General features: G+C 35.5%; 1 protein-coding gene across 1 annotated transcript in view; it reads left to right on the top strand.

The window, feature by feature from the left end:
* Nucleotides 1–27585, top strand: part of LOC146735481 (fibronectin-like) — a 48439-nt gene that overhangs the window by 1274 nt on the left and 19580 nt on the right. The window contains exons 3-17 of the mRNA XM_085505873.1: nucleotides 3228–3506; nucleotides 3705–3983; nucleotides 4850–5128; nucleotides 5327–5605; nucleotides 11590–11868; nucleotides 12066–12344; nucleotides 12542–12820; nucleotides 13018–13296; nucleotides 16220–16498; nucleotides 17622–17900; nucleotides 19183–19461; nucleotides 20745–21023; nucleotides 22147–22425; nucleotides 23549–23827; nucleotides 24951–25229. Of these exons, the coding sequence (XP_085361999.1) occupies nucleotides 3228–3506; nucleotides 3705–3983; nucleotides 4850–5128; nucleotides 5327–5605; nucleotides 11590–11868; nucleotides 12066–12344; nucleotides 12542–12820; nucleotides 13018–13296; nucleotides 16220–16498; nucleotides 17622–17900; nucleotides 19183–19461; nucleotides 20745–21023; nucleotides 22147–22425; nucleotides 23549–23827; nucleotides 24951–25229 (4185 nt within the window). The remainder of the gene's footprint in view (nucleotides 1–3227; nucleotides 3507–3704; nucleotides 3984–4849; nucleotides 5129–5326; nucleotides 5606–11589; nucleotides 11869–12065; nucleotides 12345–12541; nucleotides 12821–13017; nucleotides 13297–16219; nucleotides 16499–17621; nucleotides 17901–19182; nucleotides 19462–20744; nucleotides 21024–22146; nucleotides 22426–23548; nucleotides 23828–24950; nucleotides 25230–27585) is intronic.

Genomic DNA, 27585 nt, shown 5'->3' with positions numbered 1-27585 from the left:
TTAACATTACTTATTATAACATGCCATTGCCCATATTTGGGATTGCTTTTACATCATTGCATTTCCATTGCATTTCATCAACCCTGAATCTCCATAATATTTTGAAATTGAATTCAATAAGTAAAATTAAACAACTTTATGAGGTTTGTGATGTAAGAATGAAATATCTTAATAAAACAAACTCAAACAAAGCACTTTACATGAAGCATGTATCAACTTTAAACATTTGTTTATGATCGACTCAGTATGCTGTCTTTGTGTTTCAATTTTCTGTGCTATTCACCTCTCTGCACACCGGTTTTGTGAATAGAAAAAGCCAAAAAGAAGTTGATACATGTACCACATGTGTTGAACACCAACTATATTCTGGTGGGTTATCATTATAACAGTGACAAACTCTCCATAGCAGCATATTGGTTTTGATTCTGTGCTAAATTGTGTATGAGCCACAGATGAGCACAGTATCAGTGTTGTAGAATAATTACTGTCTTATTTACCTGAAACATCACCCATTGCCAAAGATCACATATGTGCTATGTTTCAGCATGGAACTATAAACCCCAGGAAGAACAACGAAACTAAGAGGATTAAAAAAACCTTTGTCTTAGTTTATCTTACAGTGCTTTCGCTTTTGTTTCCACGACATTAGTCATACTCCATGTTAGTTGCCGCCTATACGCCCGTTTCAACCGCTTTGCTGGAAACGGAAAACTTGAAAAAAAATTTTCATATCTGCGCAGTAAAATATTTCGTTCACTACGCATGCGCAAACAAGTCGGTCTGCAGGGTGACCTTCAGTGTACCGGAAATCATGCAACGGGTCAGAGTTTTAGCGAGTTTTCATAATTTTTAATGTCGTTTTAGATTACTTAGATAAACGTTCATTTGCGTAAATCGGCTTATTTTTTAATGCGACAAAATAAACAGTCAAAATAAACATTCGACATCGCGGCAACTATCATAGTTCAAAGGAAACGAAGTGGTTGTTCTTCCTGGGGTTTATAGTTCCATGGTTTCAGCAACTGGGTAATTTTTTTGTGCCATATAAATAAATGAATACCATGAAAACTGACACAGTGGTAAAAGAAAATATATAATGTCAGTTCGTTATTCGATTAATTTAGATGCAATAAGAAATTCAAAATTACCCTACTTGGAGCTTGGTTGATCTCGTGATGTTGTACTGGAACAGGCTGCTATCCAATCAAAAATGTGAATTCATGCATTGTGTAGTCATACATTCAGTATATGGTAGTGATAAACTTTTGACAACATGACGCCTAGGCCATTCAAGCAGAGAGCTATGTTTTCTAATTCTATCTACATTGATTTAGAAAATGTACAACCGGATTCTGCCGTAAATTCACCCAGGGCCATTAAAAAATAAAATGAGCCCAAGAAACCCAGGGCGATTTTTCGGCAGTTTTTTAAGGTGTTATTTTAATCTTTTCTGATGCCTAAAAGTTTCACCGTAGTCATTCACGCCTATTCAAGAGTATTGATGTTTATTGCGACTAGTGTGAATGGGTTAGCTTCGTTTCGAGAATGAGCTGTTATCGCTGTAAACAATGTTAAATTATTCTTCAAATACTCAGTTTATCTTTTGTAAACAACTAATTTTTCATTTAAAAACAAATCATGCCGCTTTCCCATCAAAATCCAAGCCAAAAGATCGTACTACAACATCGGCAAATCTCTTCCGCATTGAGTTTAATAACATTAACATATTTAAATGAGCTATGGTAATTTGAACACGTTGGCATCATCCATCGTTTTCATTGGTTAATTATCGATTTGACTGTCAGGTCAAAAAAGACCATTTCAGGTCGAACCATGGCGGATATTCATTTCTACAGCATCGAGCGTTGAAAATATAACAAGTTGAAATTTATTTGCATAAATAGTTTGAAAAAAACATGGCTGTAAACGATTTTAGGGTCGTGCTTGTGTTGTTAAGAAACAGTCACAAGTCTGAGAATGGAGGTAGAAAAGGCAATGCCCTGGTGTTATGATTTAGATACTAGTATCTCGAATAAACATGAAACACGACAGCTAAAATATGTTACAGCATAGTTATTGTCATACAAAATTACCATTTTGTAATTGTTCAACTGTTGTTATACGTGTAACAGTTGTCAATCTAAATCTACTAGAAACAAATCATCGTACCGTTACCGCTTCTTTGTCATGTGTTTTCTCCACCATGATCATAATAATTGAAATGATAGAGGGCGTGATTTGGATTCCGGTAGTTGGGCCCAGATGCATGGTGGACGGAATTTTAGACCGCAGACATTTCAGCAACACATTATCAAGTCAGTCAGTTGTTTACAAAAATATTAAAACATACTAGTAGTCTATTTCATGATTTCAGTGTACAGTTGTTTACAGACATATTTAATACATATTCTATTACGTGATGTCGGCATAGAGTTTACAGAAATATTTTATGCATAGTCATTCTGTGGTAAAGATCATCTTACCATTAAACTCTATATAGACCGAAACGTCCGCCCTGTATGCGAGCCCACCTCTATCTCAGAAATGTCTGGGCTGATCATAAACAAACATATCACATACATCATACATCTAGGGATACATGTGTACATTCATTAATTTTAGGATCCGATTCAAAATTGCAAAATGGCGGTCCAATTTTTGCTTGAAATTCATCATAATAATGTTTTACCAATTGCACATATGCACATTTATTTAAAAATCAGTTTCAAAATGGCCAAAGAGCAGCCATTTTAATGGTAAAAATTCATCAAAATTGTAGTGGTGTTGGTACACACAACATAACTGCCAAATGAACAGCACCATATGACAATGACAACATTCCCACTGATTTTTAGATTGAATATGTAAGAGTTAATACGGATGCTATGTAAAGGATTAAGACTATTAATGATGAATCACAGGCTAGTTATGAATTGACTAATTTAATACCTGGTGAAACATATAATGTGACAATGAGATCAGTTAGTGGAACAGTGAAAAGTGAGGATTCTAATGTAATGAATCAAACAACATGTAAGAAATTAACTTTTTATTGTGTTTTGTTGGTAATAAATAAAAATATTCAGTTGACTGAATATATCTTTATTATGCCTTAATATTCCACTAATAATTTTGTAGTGATAGCCAAAAGTGTGTGAAATTTATAATTTAAACATATAATTTATTTTGGGTGTAACAGTGTTTCAATCATTTCTCTTTTTTCTTAGATCCTGAACCACCAACAATTATGTCAATATCTGATGTTGGTACAAATACTATGAATGTAACATGGACAGCACCAGATAACAATGTTCTCACTGGTTTTGAGATTGAATATGCAGGAATTAATAAAAATACTTCGACTAAGATTGAGACTATTAATGATGAATCACAGACTAGTTATATATTGACTGATTTAATACCTGGTGAAACATATAATGTGACAATGAGATCAGTTAGTGGAACAGTGAAAAGTGAGGATTCTAATGAAGAAACGCAAACAACATGTAAGAAATTAAATTTTCATTATTTTCTGATGTTAATAAATGGGTTATTTTTCAAAATATTTATTTGACTGAATACCCATTTTATGTCTTAATTTTCCACTAATAATGTTGTAGTGATAGCCATGAGTATGTGAAATTTATAATTTAAACATATAATTTAATTTGGGTGTTGTTTTAATCATTTCTCTTTTTTCTTAGATCCTGAACCACCAACAATTACATCAATAACTGATGTTGGTACAAATACTATGAATGTAACATGGACAGCACCAGATAACAATGTTCTCACTGGTTTTGAGATTGAATATGCAGGAATTAATAAAAATACTTCGACTAAGATTGAGGCTATTAATGATGAATCACAGACTAGTTATATATTGACTGATTTAATACCTGGTGAAACATATAATGTGACAATGAGATCAGTTAGTGGAACAGTGGAAAGTGTGGATTCTAATGAAGAAACGCAAACAACATGTAAGAAATTAACTTTTTAGCTCTGCTGTCGACTTTGTTGTGCGGAGCTTATCATGATTGTCCGTCGTCGTCCGTGTCAATGTTTTACTTTTTCGACTTCTTCTTGAAAACTACAAGCCTGAATGCTTTGATACTTGGTGTATATTTACCTTGGGTAGACTTCTCTCAAATTTGTTCATTTTGTAATGATATCTTCAATTCTCTAATTTTGGTGAATATTTTTGTCAATTTTGGTAAAAGTGATATTTTCGACTTCTTGTTAAAAACCGCAAGTCCTATTGCTTTAATATTACAAATATAGGTGCTACATGTGGTCCTCTCTCAGATTTGTTCATTTTGTGATATCTTTTATTCTCTAATTTTTTAATTTTTGGTAAAAAGTTATATTTTTGGTGACTTGTTGAAAACCGCAAGTCTGATTGCTTTTATATTACATATATAGGTATTACATGTGGACCTCTTTCAGATTTGTTAATTTTGTGGTGATATCTTCAATTATCTAATTTTGATGATTATTTTTGGTGAAAAGTGATATTTTTGAATTCTTGTTGAAAACAGTAAGTCCTGTTGCTTTGATACTATACATATTGTTCATTTTCTAATGATATCTTCTGTTCTTTAATTGCAATGTGCATTGCTAACAGCGGCGCTATCTCAGCCGACAGGCTGCTTGTTATTGTTTTCAAACTGTAATCAACTTTGTTATTTGTCAAAATATATAGTTGACTGATTATCCATACTATGCCTTAATATTCCACAAATAATGTTGTAGTGTTAGCCATAAGTGTGTGAAATTTATAATTTAAACATATAATTAATTTGGGTGTAACAGTGTTTTTTTGATCATTTCTCTTTTTTCTTCTCAGATCCTGAACCACCAACAATTATGTCAATATCTGATGTTGGTACACACAACATGACTGTACAATGGACAGCACCAGATAACAATGTTCTCACTGGTTTTGAGATTGAATATGCAGGAATTAATAAGAATACTTCGACTAAGATTGAGGTTATTAAAGATGCAGGACAGAATAGTTATATATTGACTGATTTAATACCTGGTGAAACATATAATGTAACAATGAGATCAGTTAGTGGAACAGCGAAAAGTGAAGATTCTAATGAAGAAACGCAAACAACATGTAAGAAATTAACTTTTCATTATTTGCTGGTGGTAATAAATGGGTTATTTTTCAAAATATTTAATTGACTGAATACCCATTTTATGTCTTAATTTTCCACTAATAATGTTGTAGTGATAGCCATCAGTATGTGAAATTTATAATTTAAACATATAATTTAATTTGGGTGTTGTTTTAATCATTCTTTTTTTTTCTTAGATCCTGAACCACCAAAAATTATATCAATAACTGATGTTGGTACAAATACTATGAATGTAACATGGACAGCACCAGATAACAATGTTCTCACTGGTTTTGAGATTGAATATGCAGGAATTAATAAAAATACTTCGACTAAGATTGATACTATTAATGATGAATCACAGACTAGTTATATATTGACTGATTTAATACCTGGTGAAACATATAATGTGACAATGAGATCAGTTAGTGGAACAGTGAAAAGTGAGGATTCTAATGAAGAAACGCAAACAACATGTAAGAAATTAACTTTTTATTATTTATTAATGACAATTTTTGTTCCCACCCTCTTCATACCGGTACCACTACCTTATGTAAGAGATTCTGTTGTTCTTGTCGCAAAAAGTAGCAGTTCACACTGGACAACTGACCTATTCCTCTCAATACATGTTTCTGTTGAGTTGTGTTACACGTCATTTGTGAGCCCATTGTCAGGAAATTGTATGAATGGGTAATATGCATCTTCAATTTGATAAATTTTGGCTAAGTAAAATGAATTGAAATAGGGATGATGCATGGAGTCCTGTGAGTTGTATTTTAGATATATTAAACTGCTGTTGCTGCTGTCTTGCCGCTGCGGAGCTGTTCATATTACTGATTGTCCGTCGTCGCCTGTCATCGTCAACTTTACAATTTCAACTTCTTCTTCAAAACCGCAAGTCAGAATGTTTTTAAATTTGATATGCAAGTACCTTCGATGGTTCTTTCTCAGATTTATTCATTTCATGTCAAAATCTCAAATTCTCTATTTTTGGTGAATATTTTTGTCATTTTTGGTAAAAAGTGATATTTTTGACTTCTTGTTGAAAACCGCAAGTCCAATTGCTTTGATATTATACATATAGTTACTACATGTGGACCTCTCTCAGATTTGTTAATTTCGTGTGATATCTTCAATTCTCTAATTTTAATGAATATTTTTGTCATTTTTGGTGAAAAGTTATATTTTTGAATTCTTGTTGAAAACAGCAAGTCGGATTGCTTTGATACTATACATATTGTTCATTTTCTAATGATTTCTTCTGTTCTTTAATTGAAATGTGCATTGCTAACAGCGGAGCTATCTCAGCCAATAGGCTGCTTGTTTTTTTTATCTCCGCTGTCGACTTTGTGACTTTATGAGTGATTGGCCGTCGTCCGTGTCAATGTTTTACTTTTTTGACTTCTTCTTGAAAACTACAAGTCTGAATGCTTTGATACTTGGTGTTTATGTACCTTGGATAGACCTCTCTCAGATTTATTCATTTCGTGATGATATCTTCAATTCTCTAATTTTGGTGAATATTTTTGTAATTTTTGGTAAAAAGTGATATATTCACTACGTTCAATTACCCACCATAGACTCCAGTCAGTCAAAATGACTATTTTGAACTGTAGGCATTAATCAGCGATTCTGCCGGTGACGGAGAGATAGAATCCAGGTCAGGGGAACCCCATGACCTCAAGATTCTTATACCCCTTACGTCACGAACCCACGTGACCGAGGCCACCTGGCAACGCCACAGGTAGCCGTCCATCACTCTTAATTTCTCTCCGCCTCGAGTGAAGATGAAATTTAGCGAGCTCTGCTGGATCGCCTGCTTTTTTTTTTTCCTGTCCGGATTTATAGCTTGGGTTGTTGCCGCTGCTCGGCATCCGACATGGTAGCTGGTAGGATAAGTTTTCCTTGTCTTTTTTTACCCTCGTGTCGTTTTCCCCTTTGTGTGTAGTATTTTTCACAGCAAAGAAATCAAAATCCGGCGCCACTACGTAGTCACATGTTGATTTTATGGCGGCACCTTTTACAACTGTAATTCGTTTCCCTCATGCATGTCGTCTTTTATTTTTAATGTATTTAGCAATATATAGGTGTAATGACAGCACCAGGGCTCGCTGCCGTTTTTCTTTCCGGTCTCCTCGTGTTTCGAGTCGACCGTGCAGTGGTTATATTCAGAATTTACCAGCATAGAAACCGCATCCGAGATACTTTGTCGTAGCTACGTGCGGGTTTCGGGGTTTTTGCGTGAAAGCGTGTTTTTTTTTCACTGGAGTTCTGAGGCCTGAGATTTTCTTTCAGAGCCATCAAGATCGCTGAGACTGCATGACCGCGTCACAGCAAGGTCGCGCGTCCAGTAAACAAATCGGTTAAAGTGAGTTGCGTGTTTTGCATGAGTGGAAAGTCCTCACGCTCGGCTACCGGTACTTCATGTCACAGTCACGGCTCTCCCACTATTTTGGGGGGTGGCCGAGGCTCAGGCTAATTGCACCGGTCCTTCTCTGGATCCGCGGGCACTGAATGCCAACGGGGTGCTGGCAGCCAAGTCTCCGATCTCAGGGCAGGGCTTTCAGGGCAGGGCACGCGTTGACCCCCCCCCCCACTTTCAGCCAGCTAGGGTTCGTCACGCGGTAACGGTACAACGGTAACGAATTTATCCTTGTGTCCAGTCCCCGCTGTGGGTTTTGACTCCTTTCTTACCGGCCCACGGGCGTCCCCAGAGGGAACCGACCCTGTCATGAGACGCACAGTCGAACACGCTCCCTCTCACATATTTTAAGTTAGAGGAGACGCAGTTCACTCGCGTTGGATACAGCCGGTACTCCGGGCGGTCCCTCAGAGTCTTCCATCTATATGACTCAGTGAGCCACGCTTTTGGGGTGAGGCGGAGTATCATCGATCCCAGTGATACGATGTATATACCCCCACCCTTGATCCTAAAGCGACCACCTAAGGTTGCTTCAACGCTTATGGGATCACGGGCATCGGGATCCAAAGCAATCCCGTCGGCACATCTCTCCCCTGTCCGTCTGAGTGCGGAGTGGGGCGCAGAGCACGCAAACGGTGTTGATGGGCAGCGTTGGTCAGCCGCGGAGGATGTAATGCTTAAGGCCCCCGGGTGGGGATAACGTTAGGCAACATTTCCCACTGGACCAAACGCTACCCGGTCGGTGTATTTCGGGATCAGACCCCATAGCGTGGGATGAGACCAAAACACCCCCAACCGGATTCCAAGGCTCCTTCCCCAGACCCCGGTACCATGAATCTGGCAAACCGGGCAAAGGGGGATAGCCGCGTTCCATGGGTGTCTTTGCCAATTGAGGACGACCCATCTAGCCCTGAGGGCAGAGTTGCTTGAGCGCATTATTATGCGTGCCCAGCACTCTGGTGACCTTGGAGGCAGAACGCACCAGCCTCCTAGACCAGGCGACATTTTTACTGGTGGGCCACCGCACATCTACGTGCGACACCCCCTAGTGTTGCCTGGCTCGCTTGGCCAGGGCCACTACTGTGCTACGAGACGCGGCCTTAGACGCATGTGTTTTCGCCGACAAGCTGAGCCGGGGTACGTCCCCACCTCAGTGACGCAGACTGGATACCCTCCACCCTCTTTGTTCAGGGAATGGTGGGTACAGTCTCGGAGCTTCGGAGTGCAATGAATCAGAGGGTTCAGATTGAATCCGCTAGCCAGTTGGTCCTGCCATGGGCAAGCGGAGGGCACCCCAAGCACAGAAAACACAACGCCCTAGGGCGTTGCCCGCTAGCCAGAGTCAGCCAGGAGGCAAGCGCTTATACCCTTCCATGGGAGGGAAGGGTAGTGGCGTGCCCCCAGGGAGGTAAGAGCCAGGTGGTGGCTCCTCACCCTCTCTGGGCGGATGTCTACCCGGCAGCAGGGGAAGCATGTTTGACGCTCACCTCTGCAACCGGGGGAGACAGGCACGTGTTCGGTGAGTGGCCAGGTCACAACTTAGTGACTACTTCAGGCCTTGGGGAACTCGCCTCATGGGGGAAGGGAGCACCCTCCCCCCTTGCAACTGCCGAACACATGGCCACACATCCCTGTCGTACACAGATTGCGCCGGTGTAGTCCGGTTTGGAGACGGCGGGTGAACGACCCCTGGACCTTCCCAGGTGGTGACATCCATCGGAAACGATAGTCGAAACACCAGCAGTGCTTCCCGATTTACCGGACATGCCGTCCCCACCAGACGGTGCACTACCACGAGCCCAGTGGGTATCACTTACCCGCATAGAGGCTCTCATTAGACCCGCCCATATGAAAGCTTTATCTGAGCGGGCTGCCAACGTCCTGGCCAGGGCGAACAGGGATTCCACCAATGCGGCCTACATTTCTAGGCTGCGAGCATACACTGGTTAGTGTAGCGGAAGGGAGATTGATCGATACCATCCCTCTATTGGCCAGGTAGCAGGCTCCTTCGTCCACCTGTTTGACGAAGTGGGTTTGTCCTACGCAGCGATCGTTGGCTACAGGTCGGCTACAGGTGGGTATGAACTATGTGAATAGGCGGGTTCGAAGAACCCTCGCCTAATTTTGACTTCTTGTTAACAACTGTAAGTACGATTGCTTTGATATTGCACATATAGGTACTACATGTGGACCTTTCTCAGATTTGTTCATTTCGTGATATCTTCAATTCTCTAATTTTGATGAATATTTTTGTCATTTTTGGTAAAAAGTGATATTTTCGACTTCTTGTTAAAAACCAAAAGTCCAATTGCTTTGATATTACATATATAGGTACTACATGTGGACCTCTCTCAGATTTGTTCATTTTGTGATGATATCTTAAATTATCTAATTTTGATGAATATTTTTGTCATTTTTGGTGAAAAGTGATATTTTCGAATTCTTGTTGAAAACAGCAAGTCCAATTGCTTTGATACTATACATATTGTTCATTTTCTAATGATATATTCTGTTCTTTAATTGAAATATGCATTGCTAATAGCGAAGGTATCTCAGCTGAGTGGCTGCTTGTTTTTTTCTGTACATGTGCATATGTGAACCAATTTTCTATATACACTTGTGTTTGCAAGCATGGAGCTAAAAAAGAGCTCCATGTTGCAAAGTAGGGCAGACTGAAATCTGATTTATACTGCTGAGTAAACAGTTGGCTCCAAGAAATCAAACCCACAACCTCCGGAAGTGAGGCAAACACTCAAACCATTGTACCATTTGATACAGGTTAGGATAGAAGTATTATGATTTGATATGCTTCTGTAATAATGTTGCAGTGATACCTACAAGTATGTTGTTGATAACTGATAATTAATCAGTTACTGTACTGCTCTTGCATTCTTTCTGAATTCTTTAATTATCTTATCAAAAGCTTCTTTGTCAAGATTTTTGTTGAATTTCATTTGTTGCTTAAACACATGTTGTTTGTCGAGCTATAAGTTTGTGATACTATTAAAAATGTTTTGGTTTTTTCATATGATCCCAGTAATGAATATGATGATTTTTTTGTTTTATTTCAGATATATTCAAGAGGTATTGTGTTGTGTTCTTTTTTTTTACATTACTGTTACTATTACTCTGAAACTTTTTTTTTTAGGTACATTGCTGTGACTGTCTGATACAGAGAATTTTCAATTTGTTGATTTACTGTCTCAGTAACATTTAAAGACTATTTAATATTGTCGTTAATTAATTGTTGCATTTGTTCTCAAATCTTTATGGTAGATATTAGTGCTCTTAGAGATGAGTTTGGAAACCTTACATTTTAGTAGTCCATAAATTGATAACAATTTGTATAGCAGGACAGTTTACCAAATGTACGGAAAACCATTGTCACTGTTAGGAATTTTTCACATTTTGATGATTTTATAGAATTCATGAGAACCAAAACTTTGCAAAAGTCGCCATGACTGTTATTTTCACTGACTTATGGGCATATGTTTCTAACTTAACAGACAATCTATCTTTCATTATCTGTAATAACATTTTGGCTGCAACAACTGGAAAAGTTATCACCCAATTAGTTCAAAATTTTCATTTGTTCTAACATGTATGTTCAAACATGTATGGTATAATTTTTGGCCCACCTTGTTGTGCCATGCCAGAACCACATCAAATTGGATGAGTGCTCGCAAAACTAATACATAGTACTTAGAATATAATAATATGTGAATTATTATGCAATTAATTTATATGTAGTTTTAATGCTTTTCATAGTTTCATAAGTTGGTGATCTGCTTTGCATATTCTTGTAGTGAATATTGCATCTCATTGTCAGTAGATTACCCTGGTGGCTCAATCAATTTCTTTTGTGTCTGATTAAATTGAAATCAGTCCTATATCTCATGAAGTATATCATCTTCTCATATCAACACCATATTTCAATATGAGGATCTCAACTTAAGTAAAAAAATAATGATATTGTCAGTTGAAGAGATTGTAATCTGCAAATAGCTTGGATCAGTTATCCCATCGATTTCTTCTCAGATCCTGAACCACCAACAATTACATCAATTACTGATGTTGGTACACACAACATGACTGTACAATGGACAGCACCAGATAACAACGTTCTCACTGGTTTTGAGTTCGAATATGTAGGAGTTAATGAAGATACTACAGCTAAGATTGAGGTTATTAAAGATACAGGACAGACTAGTTATATATTGACTGATTTAATACCTGGTGAAACATATAATGTGACAATGAGATCAGTTAGTGGAACAGCGAAAAGTGAAGATTCTAATGAAGAAACGCAAACAACATGTAAGAAATTAACTTTTCATTATTTTGTGGTGGTAATAAATGGGTTATTTTTCAAAAAATTTAGTTGACTGAATACCCATTTTATGTCTTAATTTTCCACTAATAATGTTGTAGTGATAGCCATGAGTATGTGAAATTTATAATTTAAACATATAATTTAATTTGGTGTTGTTTTAATCATTCTTTTTTTTTCTTAGATCCTGAACCACCAAAAATTACATCAATAACTGATGTTGGTACAAATACTATGAATGTAACATGGACAGCACCAGATAACAATGTTCTCACTGGTTTTGAGATTGAATATGCAGGAATTAATAAGAATACTTTGACTAAGATTGAGACTATTAATGATGAATCACAGACTAGTTATATATTGACTGATTTAATATCTGGTGAAACATATAATGTAACAATGAGATCAGTTAGTGGAACAGTGAAAAGTGAGGATTCTAATGAAGAAACGCAAACAACATGTAAGAAATTAACTTTTCATTATTTTCTGGTGGTAATAAATGGGTTATTTTTCAAAATATTTAGTTGACTGAATACCCATTTTATGTCTTAATTTTCCACTAATAATGTTGTAGTGATAGCCATGAGTATGTGAAATTTATAATTTAAACATATAATTTAATTTGGGTGTTGTTTTAATCATTTCTCTTTTTCTTAGATCCTGAACCACCAACAATTACGTCAATAACTGATGTTGGTACAAATACTATGAATGTAACATGGACAGCACCAGATAACAATGTTCTCACTGGTTTTGAGATTGAATATGCAGGAATTAATAAGAATACTTCGACTAAGATTGAGACTATTAATGATGAATCACAGACTAGTTATATATTGACTGATTTAATACCTGGTGAAACATATAATGTAACAATGAGATCAGTTAGTGGAACAGTGAAAAGTGAGGATTCTAATGAAGAAACGCAAACAACATGTAAGAAATTAACTTTTCATTATTTTCTGGTGGTAATAAATGGGTTATTTTTCAAAATATTTAGTTGACTGAATACCCATTTTATGTCTTAATTTTCCACTAATAATGTTGTAGTGATAGCCATGAGTATGTGAAATTTATAATTTAAACATATAATTTAATTTGGGTGTTGTTTTAATCATTTCTCTTTTTCTTAGATCCTGAACCACCAACAATTACATCAATAACTGATGTTGGTACAAATACTATGAATGTAACATGGACAGCACCAGATAACAATGTTCTCACTGGTTTTGAGATTGAATATGCAGGAATTAATAAGAATACTTCGACTAAGATTGAGACTATTAATGATGAATCACAGACTAGTTATATATTAACTGATTTAATACCTGGTGAAACATATAATGTAACAATGAGATCAGTTAGTGGAACAGTGAAAAGTGTGGATTCTAATGAAGAAACGCAAACAACATGTAAGATGGAAATTTGTCACCTTGACACATCTATATCATGTCTTTCTAACTGCCTGTTTCATTAGTTCCTTTCACACACCGTTCAAGACAGGGACTTATGTTTTGGGGTTCGTCCATCTGTGTGGCTACTGGTATCTATTGTTATTTTGGGGACATTAAAGGCCCAGGTATACTATAAATATGCTTCTAAACAATTGGAATTATTTCCTTGCAAGTCATTCTGTAGTAAACAGTTCCAGCCAAGCTTACAGGTTGATTATTTCGTTTGAAGGTAGATGTGTGTGACTCTGATACCACAACAGTGATTCTATTAAGTATTTATGACAATAAATAATCTATGATTTCAGATTTTGGCTAGTAAAAGTAAAAAACTAGCCCTGAGTTCCGTCCTGTAGGTTAGCCTCCTTCCGCTGATCATTATTCAACACTATGGAAGGGCTGTATCAGGGATTTAAGAGGCATTCAGCCTTGCAGTTAAAATATAAGCAGGTTGATATGTCTATCTCAAATACCTCAACCGGAAGTGAAATTACGGAAGATTTCTAACTTGGGTCTGTCTTTAAACATTTTTTAACATATGATTTGATTAATTTTGTTGAAAGTAGGTACAAAATCAATATAATGGTAAACATTGGCTAGTTGATATTTTATTTATGGCGTTTGATGTACAATTGACTATTTTTTATCTCCCAAAACTTCATAAACCATTTCTCAGGCATGCCTGGGTCAATTTTATTCTTACTTTGTGAGAACATCACACATAATAGATTGCTGGTGAACATGAGTTTGTCTTATGAGTTGATTCAAACTAATCAATTGGCGGTCATGTTAGGTGGCCTGAACCATTTGTCAGATATGCTCTTGTTATGCTGCAGACAAACAACAGCTTCACCCATGTGGGGTCTTTTGCCCAATTCAGGCATTAGAACACAGTTAGTATGGACTCCACAAGATCTAGCTACCCTCAGTTAGAGGTTGAAATTATCCAACAGGGAATGCAGATCAATCTTTCAATCATAATTCTGGTCTTAGACACTTCAAAGGTAGAATGGGGAGACAACCTAAAGAATGAGAAGGTATTACTTTAGAACACAATCATGCAATCAGGGGTGATATGAAACAAATTATACTCAGAGACAGTCTTCTTTGACATAAATATTCATCAGGTTAGGGGATTGAGTAAATCCTGACAATTTACGTTTCATGTTCGTTCATGCTCTAGCTTCACGATTTTGGTAGATGTCAAACGTACGTCTTCATTAGCCGCTATTAATCTGCCTTTAATAGCTCATGAGGCTCAAGTCACAATGCTTTCACCTACTAGAATTCTTCCTCAAGTTTATTTCTTTGGGATGAAATCATGTTTCCTAAACTTTCATAGCTGCTTACTGGCTGTATTCAGACCTTGGTCAATAATGTCATTGTTTAAAACTAATTTTGTTGTGTTATGAACATTTCACTAACAATCTACATCATTACAGATCATGATGGTTATGACTGCACAAACTACACCATGTTTCAACCACCTGTTTATGGTCACACTGGATTAACAGTAACCTTTTAATAACTTCTTTAATAACATGCTCTAATTTTATTTTTTGTGTCATAGTAATGTTGTTCTTTTGTTGGTACCTGAATGTTGCCTTACTAATTTCTCTAGTAATGATTTCAATGCATTGTAATAACAATTGTCTGTGTAATTACTATTTTATGTTTTTTTGTTAATTAAAATCCCACACTACCATGTTGGTGAATTGTAGTTATTACACCATCTCATGTTACAAGTAATTGTAATATGGGGGTACTTTTCCCTATTCTGCTAATTTCATTTTATTCCTTCTTGACAGAGTCCATTAGTATACTGATTTGCTTTTAATTTGCTTTGCAATTGTTTGATTTAATCAAGTTGTTGAGGTTCTAGGCTCTCTAAATTCATCTAATTGTTAAACTTCTACAGTTTCTTGATTAAATTGTACCATATTCTTGTACTACATTCAAAATGCACTATCTTCAAGTACATGTCTGACATCTCTTTATATGTATATGTATATAAACATTTATTCTCCTAATTTTGTAATAATTGCTAATAAATTAATCTTGTTACATGTATATTGTCTTTGAATACCTCTTTGCATAAAATAGCTAAATATTGTTAAAATTTACTAATTGTCTATTCATTGTTTCACAGTATCAAACCTATTTCTCTATATCTGCCTGCATAATCCTATCCTCTACTTGCATTAGCCTTATGATTAACAACCAACTTATCAATATACTGTTGTTTTATTTAATTCTCTAACAGATAACAATTATGTGCTTGTGTTGCTAAAAATTCTTTGTATGTGATGGTGTTGATGTACTGGTACTAGTCTTTGAAATGTCACTGTAACCTGTTTATTTACTATTATTAACTGTATTCTTACAATTATAGGATTGTCTAATCTAACCAAACCTTAACTATTCACTATATGTATTAAATCTGTTTATCTTGTATTATTATTATTATTATTACTGGCTAATGTCACCTAATTTTATGCATGATCATATTTTATGCTAACCTAATTGTTTACTTATTGCTGAGCAACTGATCTTAATATGTATATATGTATGTTCTTTGAATAATCATGGACCAAGTATTAGTTAAGGTTGTCATTTTCCGCCCAGTCTGTTTCCAGTCTGTAAATGATGATTATCTCAGTATTTATCATTTGTATATAATTATAGTGTTTATATACATGGCTGCAGAAATTTGTCAATTATGGTGAAATTAAACTACATGCGATCAAACATATTCACTGAATTACATCTTGAGACATCTAGTATGTGTGCAACTTATTGATGTTATAGACCCCTACTTTTAAATAGCTCATACAATCAATCTAAAATTATAAACTTAATGTGTTAATATTGTTTTTTATCTTAGATCCTGAACCACCAATAATTACATCAATAACTGATGTTGGTACACACACCATGACTGTACAATGGACAGCACCAAATGACAACGTTCTCACTGGTTTTGAGATTGAATATGTAGGAGTTAATCATGATACTACACCTAAGATTGAGGCTATTAATGATGAATCACTGACTCGTTATGAATTGACTAATTTAACACCTGGTGAAACATATAATGTGAAAATGAGATCTGTTAGTGAAACAGCAAAGAGTGAGGATTCTAATGTAATGACCCAAACAACAAGTAAGAAACAAATTTGTCATCTTCACACATCTATATCATGTCTTTCTGCCTGCCTACTTTATTAGTCTCTGTCGTACAAAGGCCGAGACTGGAAATCATGTATGTTTTGGGTTCTGGTGATTCTGAAGCCAGAAACCTTGTGGGGAAAGGGGGGGGGGGGTTCTATAGACTCCTCCATTGATATTCAGCCCATCCTATTTAGAACGCCTCTAATTGTTATACATATTATTGGTAGGGTATAGAACCACTCGCACCATACTTATTTACATATTATTTTCAACTTGTAACTGTTCTTGTACATATCAACAATGGAATGAAACAAAAAATATCCAGATGTACATGTACATGGCACCTCTGATATAGGCAATTACTATCCCGGCACATTTTTGACTGGGGTTATAGTGGTTACCAACATCTGCCCATCCTTACGTTTTTATATGGTTGTACATCAGTAATCTTTATTAAGAGCACTATTTACAGTAGTTTATTGAAGACATTGCACACTAGATCTGATCAACATATTTAATGACAATATATTGTCACAAGATCTCATTAAAATGCATAACTATCATATCTGGAAGACTACTGCAGATTTATATTCAACTAGTACTTTTTGACCGCGTGTGAAGCACACAATGGGAGTCTTTGGAGTTACAGAGGATTGTCTAATCTAACCAAACCTAACTATTCAATATATGAATTAAACCTGTTTGTCTTGCATTATGCTTCTTATTACTGACTAATGTCACCTTATTTTATACGAAGCTAATTGTTTACTTATTGCTGAGAAACTGATCTTATATGTATATGTTCTTTAAATATTCACGGACCCAGTATTAGTTAAGATTGTCATTTCCCACCCAGTCTGTTTCCAGTCTGTTAATGATGAATATCTCAGTATTTATCATTTGTATATAATTATAGTGTTTATATACATGGCTGCAGAAATTTGTCAATTATGGTGAAATTAAACTACATGCGATCAAACATATTCACTGAATTACATCTTGAGACATCTAGTATGTGTGCAACTTATTGATGTTATAGACCCCTACTTTTAAATAGCTCATACAATCAATCTAAAATTATAAACTTAATGTGTTAATATTGTTTTTTATCTTAGATCCTGAACCACCAATAATTACATCAATAACTGATGTTGGTACACACACCATGACTGTACAATGGACAGCACCAAATGACAACGTTCTCACTGGTTTTGAGATTGAATATGTAGGAGTTAATCATGATACTACACCTAAGATTGAGGCTATTAATGATGAATCACTGACTCGTTATGAATTGACTAATTTAACACCTGGTGAAACATATAATGTGAAAATGAGATCTGTTAGTGAAACAGCAAAGAGTGAGGATTCTAATGTAATGACCCAAACAACAAGTAAGAAACAAATTTGTCATCTTCACACATCTATATCATGTCTTTCTGCCTGCCTACTTTATTAGTCTCTGTCGTACAAAGGCCGAGACTGGAAATCATGTATGTTTTGGGTTCTGGTGATTCTGAAGCCAGAAACCTTGTGGGGAAAGGGGGGGGGTGGTTCTATAGACTCCTCCATTGATATTCAGCCCATCCTATTTAGAACGCCTCTAATTGTTATACATATTATTGGTAGGGTATAGAACCACTCGCACCATACTTATTTACATATTATTTTCAACTTGTAACTGTTCTTGTACATATCAACAATGGAATGAAACAAAAAATATCCAGATGTACATGTACATGGCACCTCTGATACAGGCAATTACTATCCCGGCACATTTTTGACTGGGGTTATAGTGGTTACCAACATCTGCCCATCCTTACGTTTTTATATGGTTGTACATCAGTAGTCTTTATTAAGAGCACTATTTACAGTAGTTTATTGAAGACATTGCACACTAGATCTGATCAACATATTTAATGACAATATATTGTCACAAGATCTCATTAAAATGCATAACTATCATATCTGGAAGACTACTGCAGATTTATATTCAACTAGTACTTTTTGGGGCTAATCTGCACTGGTCGGAAGGGTGTAAATGCTTAGCTAGTTTGAATTTGCATAACAATACTGACAATGAACGTGCATTCAACGCCACAAGTTTTTTTGTTTTTTTAGCCAATCAGAATTCATCTTCCGAGCCAGTGCAGATCAGCCGACTTTTTGACCACATGTGAAGCACACAATGGGAGTCTTTGGAGTTACAGAGGATTGTCTAATCTAACCAAACCTAACTATTCAATATATGAATTAAACCTGTTTGTCTTGCATTGTGCTTCTTATTACTGACTAATGTCACCTTATTTTATACGAAGCTAATTGTTTACTTATTGCTGAGCAACTGATCTTATATGTATATGTTCTTTAAATATTCACGGATTCAGTATTAGTTAAGGTTGTCATTTCCCACCCAGTCTGTTTCCAGTCTGTTAATGATGAATATCTCAGTATTTATCATTTGTATATAATTATATTGTTTATATACATGGCTGCAGAAATTTGTCAATTATGGTGAAATTAAACTACATGCGATCAAACATATTCACTGAATTACATCTTGAGACATCTAGTATGTGTGCAACTTATTGATGTTATAGACCCCTACTTTTAAATAGCTCATACAATCAATCTAAAATTATAAACTTAATGTGTTAATATTGTTTTTTATCTTAGATCCTGAACCACCAATAATTACATCAATAACTGATGTTGGTACACACACCATGACTGTACAATGGACAGCACCAAATGACAACGTTCTCACTGGTTTTGAGATTGAATATGTAGGAGTTAATCATGATACTACACCTAAGATTGAGGCTATTAATGATGAATCACTGACTCGTTATGAATTGACTAATTTAACACCTGGTGAAACATATAATGTGAAAATGAGATCTGTTAGTGAAACAGCAAAGAGTGAGGATTCTAATGTAATGACCCAAACAACAAGTAAGAAACAAATTTGTCATCTTCACACATCTATATCATGTCTTTCTGCCTGCCTACTTTATTAGTCTCTGTCGTACAAAGGCCGAGACTGGAAATCATGTATGTTTTGGGTTCTGGTGATTCTGAAGCCAGAAACCTTGTGGGGAAAGGGGGGGGGGTGGTTCTATAGACTCCTCCATTGATATTCAGCCCATCCTATTTAGAACGCCTCTAATTGTTATACATATTATTGGTAGGGTATAGAACCACTCGCACCATACTTATTTACATATTATTTTCAACTTGTAACTGTTCTTGTACATATCAACAATGGAATGAAACAAAAAATATCCAGATGTACATGTACATGGCACCTCTGATACAGGCAATTACTATCCCGGCACATTTTTGACTGGGGTTATAGTGGTTACCAACATCTGCCCATCCTTACGTTTTTATATGGTTGTACATCAGTAGTCTTTATTAAGAGCACTATTTACAGTAGTTTATTGAAGACATTGCACACTAGATCTGATCAACATATTTAATGACAATATATTGTCACAAGATCTCATTAAAATGCATAACTATCATATCTGGAAGACTACTGCAGATTTATATTCAACTAGTACTTTTTGGGGCTAATCTGCACTGGTCGGAAGGGTGTAAATGCTTAGCTAGTTTGAATTTGCATAACAATACTGACAATGAACGTGCATTCAACGCCACAAGTTTTTTTGTTTTTTTAGCCAATCAGAATTCATCTTCCGAGCCAGTGCAGATCAGCCGACTTTTTGACCACATGTGAAGCACACAATGGGAGTCTTTGGAGTTACAGAGGATTGTCTAATCTAACCAAACCTAACTATTCAATATATGAATTAAACCTGTTTGTCTTGCATTGTGCTTCTTATTACTGACTAATGTCACCTTATTTTATACGAAGCTAATTGTTTACTTATTGCTGAGCAACTGATCTTATATGTATATGTTCTTTAAATATTCACGGATTCAGTATTAGTTAAGGTTGTCATTTCCCACCCAGTCTGTTTCCAGTCTGTTAATGATGAATATCTCAGTATTTATCATTTGTATATAATTATATTGTTTATATACATGGCTGCAGAAATTTGTCAATTATGGTGAAATTAAACTACATGCGATCAAACATATTCACTGAATTACATCTTGAGACATCTAGTATGTGTGCAACTTATTGATGTTATAGACCCCTACTTTTAAATAGCTCATACAATCAATCTAAAATTATAAACTTAATGTGTTAATATTGTTTTTTATCTTAGATCCTGAACCACCAACAATTACATCAATAACTGATGTTGGTACACACACCATGACTGTACAATGGACAGCACCAAATGACAACGTTCTCACTGGTTTTGAGATTGAATATGTAGGAGTTAATCATGATACTACACCTAAGATTGAGGCTATTAATGATGAATCACTGACTCGTTATGAATTGACTAATTTAACACCTGGTGAAACATATAATGTGAAAATGAGATCTGTTAGTGAAACAGCAAAGAGTGAGGATTCTAATGTAATGACCCAAACAACAAGTAAGAAACAAATTTGTCATCTTCACACATCTATATCATGTCTTTCTGCCTGCCTACTTTATTAGTCTCTGTCGTACAAAGGCCGAGACTGGAAATCATGTATGTTTTGGGTTCTGGTGATTCTGAAGCCAGAAACCTTGTGGGGAAAGGGGGGGGGGGTTCTATAGACTCCTCCATTGATATTCAGCCCATCCTATTTAGAACGCCTCTAATTGTTATACATATTATTGGTAGGGTATAGAACCACTCGCACCATACTTATTTACATATTATTTTCAACTTGTAACTGTTCTTGTACATATCAACAATGGAATGAAACAAAAAATATCCAGATGTACATGTACATGGCACCTCTGATATAGGCAATTACTATCCCGGCACATTTTTGACTGGGGTTATAGTGGTTACCAACATCTGCCCATCCTTACGTTTTTATATGGTTGTACATCAGTAGTCTTTATTAAGAGCACTATTTACAGTAGTTTATTGAAGACATTGCACACTAGATCTGATCAACATATTTAATGACAATATATTGTCACAAGATCTCATTAAAATGCATAACTATCATATCTGGAAGACTACTGCAGATTTATATTCAACTAGTACTTTTTGATCGCGTGTGAAGCACACAATGGGAGTCTTTGGAGTTACAGAGGATTGTCTAATCTAACCAAACCTAACTATTCAATATATGAATTAAACCTGTTTGTCTTGCATTGTGCTTCTTATTACTGACTAATGTCACCTTATTTTATACAAAGCTAATTGTTTACTTATTGCTGAGCAAACTGATCTTATATGTATATGTTCTTTAAATATTCACGGACCCAGTATTAGTTAAGGTTGTCATTTCCCACCCAGTCTGTTTCCAGTCTGTTAATGATGAATATCTCAGTATTTATCATTTGTATATAATTATATTGTTTATATACATGGCTGCAGAAATTTGTCAATTATGGTGAAATTAAACTACATGCGATCAAACATATTCACTGAATTACATCTTGAGACATCTAGTATGTGTGCAACTTATTGATGTTATAGACCCCTACTTTTAAATAGCTCATACAATCAATCTAAAATTATAAACTTAATGTGTTAATATTGTTTTTTATCTTAGATCCTGAACCACCAACAATTACATCAATAACTGATGTTGGTACACACACCATGACTGTACAATGGACAGCACCAAATGACAACGTTCTCACTGGTTTTGAGATTGAATATGTAGGAGTTAATCATGATACTACACCTAAGATTGAGGCTATTAATGATGAATCACTGACTCGTTATGAATTGACTAATTTAACACCTGGTGAAACATATAATGTGAAAATGAGATCTGTTAGTGAAACAGCAAAGAGTGAGGATTCTAATGTAATGACCCAAACAACAAGTAAGAAACAAATTTGTCATCTTCACACATCTATATCATGTCTTTCTGCCTGCCTACTTTATTAGTCTCTGTCGTACAAAGGCCGAGACTGGAAATCATGTATGTTTTGGGTTCTGGTGATTCTGAAGCCAGAAACCTTGTGGGGAAAGGGGGGGGGGGGTTCTATAGACTCCTCCATTGATATTCAGCCCATCCTATTTAGAACGCCTCTAATTGTTATACATATTATTGGTAGGGTATAGAACCACTCGCACCATACTTATTTACATATTATTTTCAACTTGTAGCTGTTCTTGTACATATCAACAATGGAATGAAACAAAAAATATCCAGATGTACATGTACATGGCACCTCTGATACAGGCAATTACTATCCCGGCACATTTTTGACTGGGGTTATAGTGGTTACCAACATCTGCCCATCCTTACGTTATTATATGGTTGTACATCAGTAGTCTTTATTAAGAGCACTATTTACAGAAGTTTATTGAAGACATTGCACACTAGATCTGATCAACATATTTAATGACAATATATTGTCACAAGATCTCATTAAAATGCATAACTATCATATCTGGAAGACTACTGCAGATTTATATTCAACTAGTACTTTTTGACCGCGTGTGAAGCACACAATGGGAGTCTTTGGAGTTACAGAGGATTGTCTAATCTAACCAAACCTAACTATTCAATATATGAATTAAACCTGTTTGTCTTGCATTGTGCTTCTTATTACTGACTAATGTCACCTTATTTTATACAAAGCTAATTGTTTACTTATTGCTGAGCAACTGATCTTATATGTATATGTTCTTTAAATATTCACGGACCCAGTATTAGTTAAGGTTGTCATTTCCCACCCAGTCTGTTTCCAGTCTGTTAATGATGAATATCTCAGTATTTATCATTTGTATATAATTATATTGTTTATATACATGGCTGCAGAAATTTGTCAATTATGGTGAAATTAAACTACATGCGATCAAACATATTCACTGAATTACATCTTGAGACATCTAGTATGTGTGCAACTTATTGATGTTATAGACCCCTACTTTTAAATAGCTCATACAATCAATCTAAAATTATAAACTTAATGTGTTAATATTGTTTTTTATCTTAGATCCTGAACCACCAATAATTACATCAATAACTGATGTTGGTACACACACCATGACTGTACAATGGACAGCACCAAATGACAACGTTCTCACTGGTTTTGAGATTGAATATGTAGGAGTTAATCATGATACTACACCTAAGATTGAGGCTATTAATGATGAATCACTGACTCGTTATGAATTGACTAATTTAACACCTGGTGAAACATATAATGTGAAAATGAGATCTGTTAGTGAAACAGCAAAGAGTGAGGATTCTAATGTAATGACCCAAACAACAAGTAAGAAACAAATTTGTCATCTTCACACATCTATATCATGTCTTTCTGCCTGCCTACTTTATTAGTCTCTGTCGTACAAAGGCCGAGACTGGAAATCATGTATGTTTTGGGTTCTGGTGATTCTGAAGCCAGAAACCTTGTGGGGAAAGGGGGGGGGGGGTTCTATAGACTCCTCCATTGATATTCAGCCCATCCTATTTAGAACGCCTCTAATTGTTATACATATTATTGGTAGGGTATAGAACCACTCACACCATACTTATTTACATATTATTTTCAACTTGTAACTGTTCTTGTACATATCAACAATGGAATGAAACAAAAAATATCCAGATGTACATGTACATGGCACCTCTGATACAGGCAATTACTATCCCGGCACATTTTTGACTGGGGTTATAGTGGTTACCAACATCTGCCCATCCTTACGTTTTTATATGGTTGTACATCAGTAGTCTTTATTAAGAGCACTATTTACAGAAGTTTATTGAAAACATTGCACACTAGATCTGATCAACATATTTAATGACAATATATTGTCACAAGATCTCATTAAAATGCATAACTATCATATCTGGAAGACTACTGCAGATTTATATTCAACTAGTACTTTTTGACCGAGTGTGAAGCACACAATGGGAGTCTTTGGAGTTACAGAGGATTGTCTAATCTAACCAAACCTAACTATTCAATATATGAATTAAACCTGTTTGTCTTGCATTGTGCTTCTTATTACTGACTAATGTCACCTTATTTTATACGAAGCTAATTGTTTACTTATTGCTGAGCAACTGATCTTATATGTATATGTTCTTTAAATATTCACGGACCCAGTATTAGTTAAGGTTGTCATTTCCCACCCAGTCTGTTTCCAGTCTGTTAATGATGAATATCTCAGTATTTATCATTTGTATATAATTATATTGTTTATATACATGGCTGCAGAAATTTGTCAATTATGGTGAAATTAAATTACATGCGATCAAACATATTCACTGAATTACATCTTGAGACATCTAGTATGTGTGCAACTTATTGATGTTATAGACCCCTACTTTTAAATAGCTCATACAATCAATCTAAAATTATAAACTTAATGTGTTAATATTGTTTTTTATCTTAGATCCTGAACCACCAATAATTACATCAATAACTGATGTTGGTACACACACCATGACTGTACAATGGACAGCACCAAATGACAACGTTCTCACTGGTTTTGAGATTGAATATGTAGGAGTTAATCATGATACTACACCTAAGATTGAGGCTATTAATGATGAATCACTGACTCGTTATGAATTGACTAATTTAACACCTGGTGAAACATATAATGTGAAAATGAGATCTGTTAGTGAAACAGCAAAGAGTGAGGATTCTAATGTAATGACCCAAACAACAAGTAAGAAACAAATTTGTCATCTTCACACATCTATATCATGTCTTTCTGCCTGCCTACTTTATTAGTCTCTGTCGTACAAAGGCCGAGACTGGAAATCATGTATGTTTTGGGTTCTGGTGATTCTGAAGCCAGAAACCTTGTGGGGAAAGGGGGGGGGGGGGCTCTATAGACTACTCCATTGATATTCAGCCCATCCTATTTAGAACGCCTCTAATTGTTATACATATTATTGGTAGGGTATAGAACCACTCGCACCATACTTATTTACATATTATTTTCAACTTGTAGCTGTTCTTGTACATATCAACAATGGAATGAAACAAAAAATATCCAGATGTACATGTACATGGCACCTCTGATACAGGCAATTACTATCCCGGCACATTTTTGACTGGGGTTATAGTGGTTACCAACATCTGCCCATCCTTACGTTTTTATATGGTTGTACATCAGTAGTCTTTATTAAGAGCACTATTTACAGTAGTTTATTGAAGACATTGCACACTAGATCTGATCAACATATTTAATGACAATATATTGTCACAAGATCTCATTAAAATGCATAACTATCATATCTGGAACACTACTGGAGATAGATATTCAACCAGTATTTTTTGACCGCGTGTGAAGCACACAATGGGAGTTCTTGCAGTTAGAGCTTCTGTATGTGTGTGTGTTTGTGGGGGGGGGGGTGTTCATCTGTTCCACTGATATTTCAAGAACCATTTGTTGTTTTTTTATTAAACTTGAAGCATAGATGCTCTGGGCTCATGAAATCCATGCATATAAATTACCTGATTTGTATGATGATTAGCTAATTTTTAGCTGTTTCATGACTGTTTCACTGATATCTAAAGAGCCACTCATTGGATTTTGATGAAGCTTGTTACATAGATGCTCTGATCTAATTTGATTGATTTCCATCAATATCTCAAATACAAGTAATTTTGATTTAATTTTTAATGTGTCCGATACTCTTAGCACACAGAAATTCTTTCTAAGCTTTCTTTGATTTAAAACATTGTTCTCATGATCTGATAAACATATTTAATAACCATATATGGTTATGTGACCTCACTAAAAATGTATAAATATATCTGGAATGCTATTGCAGATAGATAGATTGATTCAACCAGTGATTAATTGCTCTTGATCTGATTAATATATTTAACAACCATATATGGTCATGAGATATTATAAAAGTGCATAACTATTTCTAAAACACTGCTGCAGATATAGATGTTCAACCAGTTGTTGCAACTTTGAAAAAACCCTGGTTGGTTCTAGAACAACTTTGAAAAAACTCTGGTTGGTTCTAGAACAACTTTGAAAAAACCCTGGTTGGTTCTAGAACAACTTTGAAAAAACTCTGGTTGGTTCTAGAACAACTTTGAAAAAACCCTGGTTGTTTCTAGAACAACTTTGAAAAAACTCTGGTTGGTTCTAGAACAACTTTGAAAAAACCCTGGTTGGTTCTAAAACAACTTTGAAAAAACTCTGGTTGGTTCTAGAACAACTTTGAAAAAACCCTGGTTGTTTCTAGAACAACTTTGAAAAAACTCTGGTTGGTTCTAGAACAACTTTGAAAAAACCCTGGTTGGTTCTCGAACAACTTTGAAAAAACCCTGGTTGTTTCTAGAACAACTTTGAAAAAACTCTGGTTGGTTCTAGAACAACTTTGAAAAAACCCTGGTTGGTTCTAGAACAACTTTGAAAAAACTCTGGTTGGTTTTAGAACAACTTTGAAAAAACCCTGGTTGTTTCTAGAACAACTTTAAAAAACTCTGGTTGGTTCTAGAACAACTTTGAAAAAACTCTGGTTGGTTCTAGAACAACTTTGGAAAAACCCTGGTTGGTTCTAGAACAACTTTGAAAAAACTCTGGTTGGTTCTAGAACAACTTTGGAAAAACCCTGGTTGGTTCTAGAACAACTTTGAAAAAACTCTGGTTGGTTCTAGAACAACTTTGGAAAAACCCTAGTTGGTTCTAGAACAACTTTGAAAAAACCCTGGTTGGTTCTAGAACAACTTTGAAAAAACTCTGGTTGGTTCTAGAACAACTTTGGAAAAACCCTGGTTGGTTCTAGAACAACTTTGAAAAAACTCTGGTTGGTTCTAGAACAACTTTGGAAAAACCTTGGTTGGTTATAGAACAACTTTGAAAAAACTCTGGTTGGTTCTAGAACAACTTTGAAAAAACTCTGGTTGGTTCTAGAACAACTTTGAAAAAACTCTGGTTGGTTCTAGATCAACTTTGAAAAATCTCTGGTTGGTTCTAGAACAACTTTGGAAAAACTCTGGTTGGTTCTAGAACAACTTTGAAAAAACCCTGGTTGGTTCTAGAACAACTTTGAAAA

Source organism: Saccoglossus kowalevskii, chromosome 12, assembly GCF_978046115.1.
Source record: "Saccoglossus kowalevskii chromosome 12, keSacKowa6.1, whole genome shotgun sequence".
Taxonomy (NCBI): Eukaryota; Metazoa; Hemichordata; class Enteropneusta; family Harrimaniidae; genus Saccoglossus; species Saccoglossus kowalevskii.
Note: the sequence above shows the minus strand (reverse complement) of the source record. Positions and strands in the feature narration are given on the sequence as shown.